Raw genomic sequence first — 14,440 nt, forward strand, 5'->3', positions numbered from 1 at the left:
GTAAGAATTTAAATACAATCTTACAATGCAGTAGAATAAGAAGTCTTATGTGCAGTAATACTTACTTATGAAATCAAAAGTTACCCAAAAATTATTTAAAATCACTCAAAATTGGACCTTAAAAAATACATTGTGTGTATTTTATTTTGTTTAATGTTCAGATAATTATTATAGACATCTTTTACTGATAATGCAGATTAATGATAATGACATACTCAAAACCACTTACAGTGTGGTAATGAAAAAATGAATGTTTTCAAACCTGGGCTCTGCATCAGGTTCTTAACCTTTCCAAGATTAATTTTAAAACTAATATTAATTGTTGAATTTACTAATTGTAGCTGTATATTCGTTCAATGAATGGTTGTCTCTTTAATCCGAAAATATTTCTATCGGTAGACTATCTTACAGCAAGTCAGGTCCAGAAACTCTTTTATTGTATTTTCAATTCATATGCATTTCGAACTGGTTTCATTTTCCATTTCCTCTTCAGTGCTCTTTAAGAACTTTACACACTTCTTTTTTCCCAAGTTACATTCATACGGTACTTGTATTTATCATATGAAATTATCTTTCTTGGCGTAAACCGTAATATGATTAAACAATCTAGGTATAATATTAATTGTTTATTGAAAGGATTATTATAAAGTACAACCAGGAGGAGAGCATTGCAAAATGCAAAATGCTGTGGGATTGAATTAAGTCCCAAATATAACATACAGCAATACTGATTATCATTTTTTTAATTTAAAACATTTAGATTTTAAAACAGCTGTATTAATTATACAGTTTTATGAATATCAGAGAAGAATCTGTAGTATTCTTAATAATCTAACATTGATAAAAAATTTTTGAGATATTTTAAACATACAAACAAATATTGCACTGATCTTTAGCCTGTTTCTAGCAATATGGTATAATAAGAAGCAAATGTTTTTGGCCTCTTTCAGTGGTTAGTGTCAAGCTTTTAATGACAAGTTTTCAGCTGAACTTTTTAGAACACATTTTGAAAGGAAAGGAAAATCATTCTACAACAAATTTCTATTTAAATTAATTAGGCGTCTGTTTTTTCAATTACCTTATCAATGAACGTCATTAATGTCCAAATGCAACTACATTCACACCTCGTTGTAAATTATTGCAAAAAAAATTATAAATTAATTATAATAATACATAATAAATATTATGGAACTTACAACTGTAGTATGTACTGTACGTTCTTAAAACATATCTTCCTATAGCCTATCAGATTGTCTACAAGTGCTTTCCATGCATTGGAAATAATTTTAGTGTCCTTATTGTTTACACAACTTTCCTGTTGTGAGCTTTTATATAATTCCCATGCCTCTAGTGTTCTCAGCTTATCTGACTAGTATATTTTTAATCAATCTAGCCCCTTTTCATAGTACTGACATTTTGGGCTCCATTACATACTGTGCTAAAGTGGTAGTTTCTGTCTTCCTCTTTGAAATGCTCTCATATCAAACCTATGCACTAATGTTTTTGGAAAAGTTTTTAGAAAAATCATGCACAAAATAACTGATTGGTAAAATCTGATTGAAAACATTTTTATTTCAATAAATTTATAGCTGGATTTATTAAGGTTTGGTTTATTGATTTATTTTTGACTATCCAGTTTTTCATCTGCTTAAACAAGATAATTGATTTTATGATGCACAGCATCATGTTGTCTTGGCATTTGTCATATCTAAAAGGAAAACCCATACCATTTCCAAGAACTGTACTTTTTGAGCACTTTTACACAATCTTAACTCTGGAACTATTCAGTGCATTGATGATCCCCAATGACATGCCAATTTATTGGTTTGCTGGGTTAATGGAATTTCACTGTACACTGTAGAGTGAGCTATCCCTAAAGAATTTCAATATTTCTAATTTTTTCTCCCTTCTCATTTCTGTTTATCACAGTTGTCTTTTGTTCAATTGTTGAAGCATTTTCTCATTATCTTTTCTTCTTTATGCATCACATTCTTCTGTATTTTTTCAATTTGTTTTGAGCTCATTGTTATAACACTCAAAATACATTTAACAAATTTTGTTTATGGCAAAATAAAAACTAAATAGACCACTTTTAACTAGTAAAAATAGATGTAATTTTACATTTATAAGTTTTAAGCAATTTAAATTATACAACTATATATTAAACAATTTTTGAAGTCAGAAATGTATTTTAAATTTCAATTTATAAAAATACTAGCTTACCCGTCGCTCATTGCTGCAATCTCAGAAGAAACGAAATTCAAGCAAACTCGTTATAATAAAACTCAATTTACATTTTATCATTTTTATTGTAACATATTATTATTATTACATTATTATTATTATTATTCATTTTCATCAGGAAAACATTTCAAAGTGTCGTTTCAGTTCTATTTATTTATTGGAGTGCTCGTGGATACACGATATTTTTTGGTTTTCCGTCTGGTGCGTACATGAATAAATCAGGAGGTTTTCCGATGCGTGAGCTGGCCACATACAGTTGTCCATGTGAGAAGCACAGATTCTCCAAATCTAGCCCACACACTTGCAGCAATTGTCAGAAGTGTGATATTCCCTATTTTTATATATATTTTTTTAGTCCTTTACAATTTTAATTATTTAATTGATCCTTCTTCTCTTCCTTGGCACATTGTGAAATTTCTGATAGTTGGATAATAAACTGTTTTATTGTAGTTTGTCTTTTTAAATTATTTTGAGTCGATATTAAAATTTGGAAAAAGGAATACCTAGATCAGTAAAATAGGCAAATTTCCTCCTACAACTTCAGTTGTTGTTCAGGATACAGTTAAGGTTTTAACAAAGTTCAAGCAAATACATAATTAGCAAAAAATAGTTGAAATAAAGTGATTAAACAAAAATTATTACAAATATCGTAAATAACAGTTCACAAATGCATATATAGAGATATTTTTTGAACTGGGAAATGGTCTTCACAATTTGAAATCGATCGAACACACAGTATAAACACGCGCCATCTATCGTAGGATAAATGTACTATGCCAGAAACCTTCGCGGGAGTGTATCAAAAAACTTCCCAAAGTTTCATGGCAATTGGATAAATGGTGTGGTAATGCATGAAGGACAGACAGACAGACATACAGACAGACATACATTCATTTTTATATATATAAACATATAGATATATTTCTCTTAAAACATGTATGTGTATATATGTGTTCTGTAGTAGTTAATAACTGAACTAATGTTTTTGATACTGTTTATCGTTTTCTTAAGATAGAACAGAAAACAACTTTAAAAATGCAAGTGATTGAACTATTCAAATTGTATTCTTACATATTGCATATGCAAGGGTTGAATATACAAGTTGATTAATATCAAACATACAGTTAAAAATAAATACATAAAAATAGTTAAAATATCTAAAGAAGATAACCTAAAATAAACTAAAATAAATAATACTATACAAAATGAATTTAAATAAAAAGTATGTTACATAAATGAATAAACATATAACAGAAGAAGGTTAAAATTAGTATAGATGTAATAATAACAAAAAAGAGAATAAATTAAACTAGACAACTTCAAACAATGCCCTCCATGCATGCAATGATAGCACTTTGTCTCTACTATTAATTACAATATTTTTACAATGATGATCTAGAAGATCGAAACGTTAGTTCAGTTATTAAATTATTTTTTGTTACTGGATTTATAGATTTGAAAGTAAAGAATGTAATATTCAAAATTCATATTTTTTTAGGAGGAAGAATTTGAAGGATTTTCAAGTTCTAGAAAAATTTACTCTAAATATAAACTAGAAAATAAAACCCGCAGGGATTTCACAAAAAAATACGATTCTCTATCAACAGAATCAGAAATACGAAGAACCAGATTTGGAATGAGAACATTACAATGGAAATCATATAATAAAATGATTAAAGATGGTTTGAGTGGACTCTGGAAACGAGAAAACATATCAAGGAGTAATTTAATATTTAGTGAGTCAAAACAAATAGTGAAAACAGATGTTTCATGTGATAAAATTCAGAATACTATAAAATCAAATAACAAAACAGATTCATTAAATTCTTTTCAACATAATCAGCATAGACATTCTAGTGAAAATGCAGCAAAAAATCTTCTGAAAAAAGCTAAAAACCATTTAGGTAAAGTCACAAATCATAAATGCTCACATGAAAACAATGATAGCTCACTATCAAATATAAAATCTGAAAATATATCAGAAAGAAGAAAATCAAAAGTGCATGAAGGAACAGAGCCAAAAGATAAAATTGTTTTATCTAGTAAGAGAAGAAAATGTACAAATTTCCCACTTTCAAGTGTAAGGACATCTCAAAGAATAACTCAGAAAAAAAGGATTTCAGAAGAAGGTGGGCAAAGCAATATATTAAATAAAGAAACTATTAGTGAACCTTCAAAAGAAGATAAAATTAATTTAAAACAAACACCAGTGTCAGTAAATAAATCAGTTGTAAAACATAAGCCAAGATATATATCTTATGAGTGGGTTCCTGTTAGGTCTTTAGGTACATTAGAACAACCATTAGTTGTAGATGGAAAACGAAAGTGGAAACCAAGTTTGAAGGTGCAAACAAATTGTGACCCGTATAAAACTAGGAGGAAAAAATATAATAAACTTTCTGTAAAAGTTAAAAAGCAGTCTTTAAGATATCCAAAATTATATACTAGAAGTGCAAGGAAAAGAAGAAAACATAAATCACCTTGGGGATTAAGAAGGTATAATAAATCAGTTAATAAGGAGTCAGTATTCAAAACAAGATTTAGAAGAAAATCTCAGAATAAGACAGATAATGAATCCAAGAACACATCTTCAATAATAAATGATTCAGTTCCAGAGGTAACAGACATTAGTGACTGCAATGAAAACAAATCTAATAGTCAGCAAGAGCAGATCAGTTCTAAACTTGAAATATTCAAAGAAGAAAATGTAGATAATGCTGAAGAAATAAATAATTTATTATGGAAAGAAGGTCAGACAACAGGTATTGTAAATTTGTTTTTATATTTATTAAATGAGATATTTTAAATATACAGTGGTGCCTCGTATAACGTACTTAATCCGTTCCAAGTGCACGTCCGTTAAGTGAAAAGTCCGTTATACGAAACGCATTTTCCCATAGAAATACATGTTAAAACATAATTCGTTCTGCAGCATAAAATAACCATACCATAAAAAAATGAAAATGGAGCAGTCACCAATTATGCCGGGTAGTCAGATGTTGTGAGGAGGTGGAGGAACACTTTTTCACACATTCATACAGATACAGACTTTTTACACATTGCAGAAAATCTCTTTTTATTGTTTTTTAATCAGAGTCAGATTTAGAAGAGGCTACCGAAGCTTGCGGGGTCAACTCCTCTTGTTCCATCCTTTGTTTTTTGACAGCTGGCTTCTTGAAAACATGTCCAAGGTGGCCTGTTTCTCTCTCTTCTTCGACACCTGTCGGAAATGACGGGCAAGGGTATCATTGTAGAGATCATTGATCTTGTTAGCCTCAGCTCTGTTTAGATAATGAGTGTTGGTAAACTCCTGACCTCTCCCCATTTGACAAGGAAGTTTTTGTCAACTTTCACTCCTTCTGATGATTTCTTGCTTCGTTTCAATTGAAATAACCTTTCTGTTTTTTTAGAAGGCATGATTTGCACAACACTCGAATAAATGTAAATACATCCTGCACTGAGGTGATGTACTGTAACTGTAACGAATCCCAACTGGAGCTCTGTACTTCAGATATACTAATAATATATTCTAATAATAATAATATATTATAAAAATAGCAGATTGTCATTGGCAACGGAAAACGAGTAGAAACATCATTCGCACTTGTTTGTAGAAAGTCCGTTGTTCGCAGCCAGTCCGTTGCTCGAGTCACGTAATGGCCAAACAGAAAGTCCGTTGTTCGCAGCGTCCGTTATTCGAGGCGTACGTTATACGAGGCACCACTGTAATTAATTAATTTTTTAGTTTTTTAATTAATTATTTTTTACTTGAAACATAATGTTTGATCAAAATTAATATTTTATGTTATGAGAAAAATATTAACTCTAGTGGCTTAAGTATTTTATTGTTTAAGAATAAAAACTTTCAAATTTTAAATTAAAAAAAAACTTTGTTTGAAGATTAAAATATAATTGATAAGATGCCATTCATTAATAATTGTGTGTACATCTTGTTTCATGAATCTTTGTTGAGCTGTAAAAATGCACAGTTGCAAGAACCAGTCTGTTTTTCAAACAATCTGTTCCTTTCATAGGAAAGGAAATAGATTGTTTGACAAGTCTGTTACAGGATCACTGTACATTACTAAAAACGGGCTCTTGAACTTTATAAAACTTCCAGAGTCCTGACAGAGTACCATGCATCATCCAGTTAAGATATGTGAAACAATCTGTACAGTTTAAGAAAGAAGGATTGCAAAAAGTACATCATTGTACTATACAATGAGAAATCGTGAATAAAGTATCAGTTAGACAATATTTGTAGGATTTTTAAGTAATTTCTTCCATATCAGGTCTATAAACTATTGTATATGTAATTTAAAAAAGAGGGATTTACCAAAAGAGCATTGTACATAATAGAGGGAGGAGGTCAAAAGTGGCTTAAAAACTCTACACACAATTAATGAATGATCCTTAATTGCAAGTGACATTTAAAATTATTAATATATAAATGATAGATAACATTTAAAATATAGAATATCAACATCATTTGACAAAAAGGTCTTATATCCTTTCCTATTAAACATTCAAGTCTAGCTATAGAATTATGTTTCATTGATTGTTTCTAATCTTGTGTAACAATTGTTCTTTCCTAAATTTGTAGATTAAACAAATATCTTTTAAAATAATTAAGTTTCATAAAAGATAAACATTTTTAGATAGTTTATATAATTATCATTAAACTCAAATTCAGTGTTAAAAAATAGTTAAATTTTTCCAGTAAAAATTTCAATAATTTAAAGCTAGTATATATCATACTTAAAACAGAATTCAAAAAGAGAAAGTAACATATATTAAATTCATTTGTGGAATGAGCATGTTTTGAAATACATATTTCAGTTTTATGATTTGTTTGTAAAGAAGTTTTGTGATATATAATCATGGAATGTATATAAAAATATCTTAAAAGTTGAAGAATTCAAAGAGAAGGTAAAGTCTAATATTACCAAAGAATTTGGAATAATAAGCATTATAAACAGGGTTAAAATTAGTTGTTTTCAAAAATGGATAATTAAATTTTTGATAATTCAAAGTTTTTCAAGATCCTTCTTAGTATTTGGGTTGAAAAGATTTAACTGTCTTATAAAATTTTTGTTTTATTCACTATTTCTAATTACCTTTTTCCAAATATCTGATAATATCGTTAGCTGTTATATTTATTACAAAATTTTTAATTTTCCTTTATAAATACAGTAGAATATGCTTATTTTGTAAATTCTAAATATTTTGAATTGCCGAATTAGTGCAGTTAAAATAACAAATAATCTCATTTTGTCTTATTTGCCACTGACACTAAGATGTAAGTAAATGAGAATTTTTACACCCAGAAAGATGTTTTATTATCCATTGATTTAACTTCTTAACAAAATGCATGAATATTTTATTGGTCATCCACTGTTAACAGAATTAGCATGTTTCAAAACATATAAGTTAAAATAGACAAAAAACTTTGAATATTGTAACAGAGTTTTGGTTATGGACAACTTGCATGTGATGTATTGGGGTCCTGGATGTGCATTTTGCTTGGTGCCATATTTGTGACATTTCCATTCTGTTTTAACCTCACCTGATACATGACAGTTGGTAAAAGGGGGTTAGGCCTTACTCAGAGATAAGGAGAAAGGAAGAAAGGAGAGGTCATGAGGTGGGGTGAGGAAAGGAGGGGAGGGATGAAAGGAATAGGGAATGGTAAAAGAAGGGGGAAGAGGAGGAGGGGTGCCAGCTGGGATTTGTTTATTAAAACAATGAATTACAAAATTACATTTATAATGTTTGTACTGTACATAATGACTGATAGATGATACACCTAAACGATAATTGGCGCCGTGATTGGTCTTACATTACGATTGAAGGCAAATGATGGGTGCTGAAGAGTGATACAAGGAAGGTGTAACACCCCTATGGAGGAATCTGATTAAATCCTCGAAGAATGTGGCACTTTGTTGTTGTCCTTGGGTCCTGGAGTTATGGAGTCTGGCTGTGCCTATTCGGTGAGTTAGCTGGCATATTGTCTTGAGTAGCAGTTGGGGTGTGATAGTCTGCTAAGTTTAGGTTGTTGATGAATTTGACGAATTTGGTGTATATGTCCTTGTCCTCAAGAAATGCATTGAGGTGGCAGGGACAGTTGTACCCTTTTTGGGTAGTCAGGTCTCTTAGTTGTTGACGATACTGAGTGAACTTGGTACAAGTAAATATGATATGGTAAGGGTCATCCCTCTCCTTTACTTGGCAGTCGCAAAGTCCATTTCCCTTCTTTAGGAAGCGATGTAGGTAGCACTTGAAATTGCCATGAGGTGTGAGAATCTGCGTTATAGTATGAGTCGTACTCAGGTAAATGAGGCGGAACCTACTATTGACGTCTGGGAGGAGGTTGTGGGTATTCCGTCCAGTGTGGCTACTGTCCCAATCATTTTGCCACCTTGACATAGTGATGGCGTTAAGTTCCTTACTGAGGAAGGAGATGGGAAGGGAGGTGTAGGAGTATGTGCAGGCTAGATTATGAGCCTTCTTTGCCAGTTTGTCCACCGTTTCATTTCCGATATTGCCGGAGAGACCCCTGACCCAATAGAAAGTAATGTGGGTCACACTGGTGAGGGCACTTAATGTGTCCAGACAATTACTTATGATGGGGAGTTTACAGTTTCCTTTTTTTATCTGTTGCAGAGCTGTTTTGCTGTCACTTATTATATTAATCCTTTTCCCAGTGAACTGCAGGATATTGTCGTGTATATATCGGAGAGTTTTCCAAATTGCTAGAGACTCAGCTTGATTCACTGAGCAACTTTCGTACAGTTTGTAAGCAGCATTCCAAAAGAGCTTTCCTTGGGGGTCCACTAGGTGTACAGCTGCACCAACAGCACCTTTAGCCTTGGATCCGTCCATGTAAAAACTGATTCCCCTCAAGGACTTGAGGTGGATGTTGGACAAAGTTGGAGGTTATGCTGTTTGCTGGGTGGATGGAGGTCTGGTCCTTATTGATGTCAAGGCCACAATTTGCGATCTCGTCGATCAGCGGGTGTATTGTGTCTGGCAGTTTGTGATTTTTGATCATTTTGTGGATGGTATCAGGGCTGATGTTTGAGGAAAGCTTGCCAACTATGAGGTTCAATACATATTTTTGGATGATCACTAGGTTGATCGGGATCAACCCTGCAATCACTAAGAGAGCGTCTGTAGGACTTAGTGATCGCTATTGCTGCTTTCCATTGAGCCGAGAGCAGTTTTCTTCGGTTGTGGGCCTTATTTACAGTGTACCCCCATACCTCGTAGCAATAGGTGAGGATGGGTTCAATAGCACATTTGTAGATGAGTTTGCTGTTTACGCTGTTGAGGCCCCATCCGTTTCTGGCTATGGTCCTGAGGCTATGGCTGGCTCTGATGGCCTTATTATAGGAATAATAGACATGATCCTTCCATGAAAGCTTAGGGTCAAGAATGGTTCCTAGATATTTTAAGTTGTTAACAATTTGGATTTTCTCACCGTTTATCTTGATTGTGGGCTTCGTTTGTAGTGGATTTCTGAGCATTTGTTGTAGTTGATTATTAAGTTGTTATCCTTGCTCCAATTATAGATCACCTCCAGAAAGTTATTAGTATAATTTTGAAGTTTTTCTTGGTTTTGGTATGAAAGGAGGATGACTGTATCATCAGCATACCCTTGAATATGGGGTTTCCGTCTTGAGGGGTGTCTTTTGTGAGGTTTAGGATCCCATTATATAGAATGTTCCACAGGAGTGGACCAGACTTTGAGCCCTGGGGCACCCCCTGGTGATGGTGGTTTTGTATAGGGCTTCACCATTTTCCACAATGAGGGTGGACCTTTCTGTTAGATAATTTGTTAGCAGATTAAAGATGTTTAGGGGGCAATGGGCACTGGCAAGGGGGGCCAGGATGGCTGGCCACCACGTGTGGTCAAATGCTCCTTTGAAGTCGATGCTGACCATGATTGTATGTTTCCCCTTTTGTTTGGCCTCCTGAACGTAGGTAATGACCTTTTCTAGAGCGTGATGGGTGGCTCTTTCTTTTATGAAACCATATTGGTTGGGGTTTAGGATGTTATTAGCATTTAAATGATGTAGGATCCTGTCAGCCATTAATGCGTCCAACATCTTCCCTACCACAGAGAGTAGGGAGATGGGACGATAGTCAGTTGCTTTATTTGGAGAGGTGTCCTTATCCTTTTGTATCAGTTTAATGGAGGCCTCCTTCCATTTTTTCGGGAAGTATCCACAGTATAGGCATTTATTAAAAAGGACTGAGAACGTGGTGGGAATGGCTACATAAGCATGCTGAGCCATTCTCCAATCTATATAGTCTGTTCCAGGAGCTTTCCGTTTTTTTATGTTGTTATATTGCCTGGTGATTTCTTGTGTGGTGAAAGGCCTGTCATTTGCATCGGATAGGGTGTTCATACTCTGTTTCCTGATCTGTCTGTGGTAGTTGGTGTCTATGCTGAGGTTATCTGGAGGAAACTGTTCATAGAAGATGGTTTTATAGGTGTCTTCTAAAGTGGTGGTATATTTTTGAGAGTTTGCGATGGTTGCTGGGGTTGAGAGTGGTTTCTTTTTCTTGATGGCTGTGTAGTATGGGGTTGCCCAGGGACCCAGTTTGTTGGAGGCATTGCAAAAATTTTGCCATGATTTCTTTCTGGTTTGATTGATCAGGGTTTTGTACTCTTTAAAATACCTTTGATAGTTTACTTCAACACTTCAAACAACCTTTCCAGCTCCAGTGATATTTGTTTACACCTCAGCAAACGTTTTCAACCTCATCGAGGTCTTCATCAGGCTACTTTACTTAGGAATTCGAACGCGTTTGGAACGGAACGTATACGATTCAAAATTTATAAACCGATTACGAATACTCATGGAACGTTACGCACACACTAAAACGACTGTAAAGCACGTGTGATATCAAGTTTGCGTAACGGTAGAAGCAGACGAATTAGACGCATTCATTAATGGGGACGAGCTCCCTCATAACAAAACTTCCACGCACTAGATATACCGATTGCATCCCTGGAGTTGATGCACGTGCCCCGTAATCCTGCCTTGTATATTTCTAAAGTTTCCATCATTCTCAGTTGATCAGTGCGATGTGAGAGCCTGATCATGTGTGCATTTTGTATGTCTACCGTGATTCCCGGTTCAGTGGCTACCGTTGAGAGGGCGGTGGTGTGTTTTTTATTGTCGATGTCACGTTTGTGCTCACACAGCCTTTTGTGAAGGGAGCGTTTGGTTGACCCCACATAAACCAAACTGCTGTTGAATCTATCATCCCAAAGCGGGATAGCATACACCCCCGGTGCGTGTTTTAAGTCGATTGCGTCTTTCCCATTGCGAAGCAAGTTGTAAACCGATCGAGGCCTTTTATAAGCTATCTTAGTTTTATTGATGGATGAAATTTCCTTGTATATCGCGTCCAGATGGTGGTTGTACCCAACGATTTTTCTTGTACACTCGTTATCTAAATGTTCCTCCCGGACATTGGCAGTGTCTCGTGCGCAAGCCCGTATGTAACAGCAGTTTGGTTTATGTGGGGTCAACCAAATGCTCTCTTCACAAAAGGCTGTGTGAGCACAAACGTGACATCGACAATAAAAAACACACCACCGCCCTCTCAACGGTAGCCACTGAACCGGGAATCACGGTAGACATACAAAATGCACACATGATCAGGCTCTCACATCGCACTGATCAACTGAAAATGATGGAAACTTTAGAAATATACAAGGCAGGATTACGGGGCACGTGCATCAACTCCAGGGATGCAATCAGTATATCTAGTGCGTGGAAGTTTTGTTATGAGGGAGCTCGTCCCCATTAATGAATGCGTCTAATTCGTCTACTTCTACCGTTACGCAAACTTGATATCACACGTGCTTTACAGTCGTTTTAGTGTGTGCGTAACGTTCCATGAGTATTCGTAATCGGTTTATAAATTTTGAATCGTATACGTTCCGTTCCAAACGCGTTCGAATTCCTAAGTAAAGTAGCCTGATGAAGACCTCGATGAGGTTTAAAACGTTTGCTGAGGTGTAAACAAATATCACTGGAGCTGGAAAGGTTGTTTGAAGTGTTGAAGTATAACTTCTCTAGTGTTGGAAGACGTTTGGTTCTTATATACCTTTGATAGGTTTGGTATAGTATCTGCCTATTGAAGGTTCTGACTCTTTCCTGTACTTCCTTTTAGCCACATGCACTTTCTTCCTGTGGGTTGTGAGTTCCTGGCTCCACCATGGGGCTGAGGGCTTACTAGTTTTTATTCTTGTGGCTTGAAAGTATGCTTTGCGGAGAGCATTTTGTAGCTGTTCGACAGCATAATCGATGTCTTGTGGTTGATTGATTGAGGTAAGATCAGTGGGATCCCAGTGGGATCTTATGTAGTCCTGGTATAGGTCCCAGTTCGTGACATTATGAATTGTTACTTTTTCTGGGCAGTTTGCTAATGAGATTTTGGTGAAGAAGTAAGCGTGATCACTCACTGATAGACACCCTTGGGTTTGGAAAGTGATTTTAAATTTCAATAGGTTTCAGTTACTGAGACATAGATCAATCCAGCTTTCCCCAGTGCTGCTAGAGATAGTAGGCAGCTGGCTAGAATTCAGAAACTGGAGGTCCATTTCAGAGAGGAATTCACATACCGCATAGCCCCTTGTATCTTCGACTGGGCTACGCCAGATAGGGAATTTTGAATTGAAATCCCCGCATACCAGGATTGGGTTCGCAGAGAGTTCATTTATATACTGTTTTAGTGCATTTAGAGGGGGATGAATGTCCTCTGATGGTGGAGCATATACATTTAGGATGAGCAAATGGTGAGAACCATAACTAACCCTGATGGTAGTGGTATAGTTGTTACAATATTGTGTTACCAGCTGGGCATTCAGGTTATTGTTGACAATTTGAAAGCCCATCTTTATTGGTTGGTTGTCCTTGCTCCAGGTATAAATACGCCCCCTGCCAAGCAGGGTGACCTTTCTGTCGTAGAAATAGGGTTTCTGGAAGGCAAGGATGTCAGCCTTCAACTCTACTGATGTCTGGACAATATTTGACATGGTGGCCCTACACCTCTGTAGGTTTATTTGCAGTATGTTGAGGGTAGCCTTTGTTGGATGCGTTGGATTTTTAGTTTGATTATAGATTCAGTTGTTAGCCATGTTGGGTGCCTGGGAAGAAGCCATTATTTATAACATGTAGTCTGAATCTGGGTTGCTTTATACCTTTTAAGCATCAGGCATGATTTGTCGAAGGCATTGTGATCGGTCGAAACTGCCTTATTTGCTGGGACTATCTTATTATAATGTTTGCAGTTATAGCATTTGGGTCACTTTGAAGGTATGGGCAGTCCTTGAATTTATGGTGTTTTGTACAGTGGGTACAGCGTTGCTTCTCAATGCACCTGTGCGATGTGTGCCCAAACCCAGTGCAGTTAAAGCAGTGGGTGCTTGCTATGTAATCATCCAGTAAAATTGAGGACCAGCCTATGTAGACTCTTTGGTTCTGCATAAGCGAGTTTCTTATACATGGCTGGACACTTAAGATAACATGTCTGGTGTTGCTGTTTCCTTTGGGGCGAAAACTGTGTTTAATTTTGGTGCTGTTGATAAACTCGTCTTCAGGTAGAACTTCATGTAAGTAGCTATTTTGTTGGTAGATGTTCTGAATTAGGTCTTCTTCTTCAATGTCATCAGGTATGTTATACAAGATTAGTTTTGGCAATTTCTTATTTCTTTCCACAATCTGTATTTTATTTGTTAAGGCTTCGTGGTTTTGGACTGCACTTTTTAGAGTCTGGAGGTTGGTTTCATCATGCAACAGTAACTTAATGACTCCGCTGGGGAGAGGTCTTGCTGTCTTAATTTTAACTCTGAGCCTTTTGGGATCGACATGAGTTTGTAGGAGTCCCATTGTCTCTTCGGGGATTGGTGTTGGTTCCTCTGGTTCCCTTATGGCCGAAATTATTAACTCGTGATTCTCATTTTTTGGGTTGTGTATCCCTTCAAGTTTGGCCGATTTGGCTGTTATAAGTTTTGTGGTCTGACTCATCGGTGTTAGATTCTTCTTTACAGCAGCAGAATATGTGCTTTTGAGTTTTTGGGTGCTGGTGATTTTGAGCGCCTTGACCCTTTCACGGAGGACAAGCATGACCCCAAAGATCTGATTGGCAGCGGTATGCATTTTCACTGCTGCCTCCC

The 14,440-nt window shown here is 35.4% G+C and overlaps 1 protein-coding gene across 2 annotated transcripts in view; it reads left to right on the top strand.

Annotated features, from left to right (window-relative positions):
* Window positions 1–14,440, top strand: part of LOC111622930 — a 98,535-nt gene that overhangs the window by 22,304 nt on the left and 61,791 nt on the right. For both annotated transcript variants that reach the window (XM_023365397.1, XM_023365398.1), the window contains exon 3: window positions 3,743–5,006. In XM_023365397.1, coding sequence (XP_023221165.1) covers window positions 3,743–5,006 — 1,264 coding nt within the window. The remainder of the gene's footprint in view (window positions 1–3,742; window positions 5,007–14,440) is intronic.

The sequence above is a fragment of the Centruroides sculpturatus genome, unplaced genomic scaffold, assembly GCF_000671375.1.
Source record: "Centruroides sculpturatus isolate CEXI.00-Female unplaced genomic scaffold, Cexi_2.0 scaffold282, whole genome shotgun sequence".
In the NCBI taxonomy this organism is placed as follows: domain Eukaryota; kingdom Metazoa; phylum Arthropoda; class Arachnida; order Scorpiones; family Buthidae; genus Centruroides; species Centruroides sculpturatus.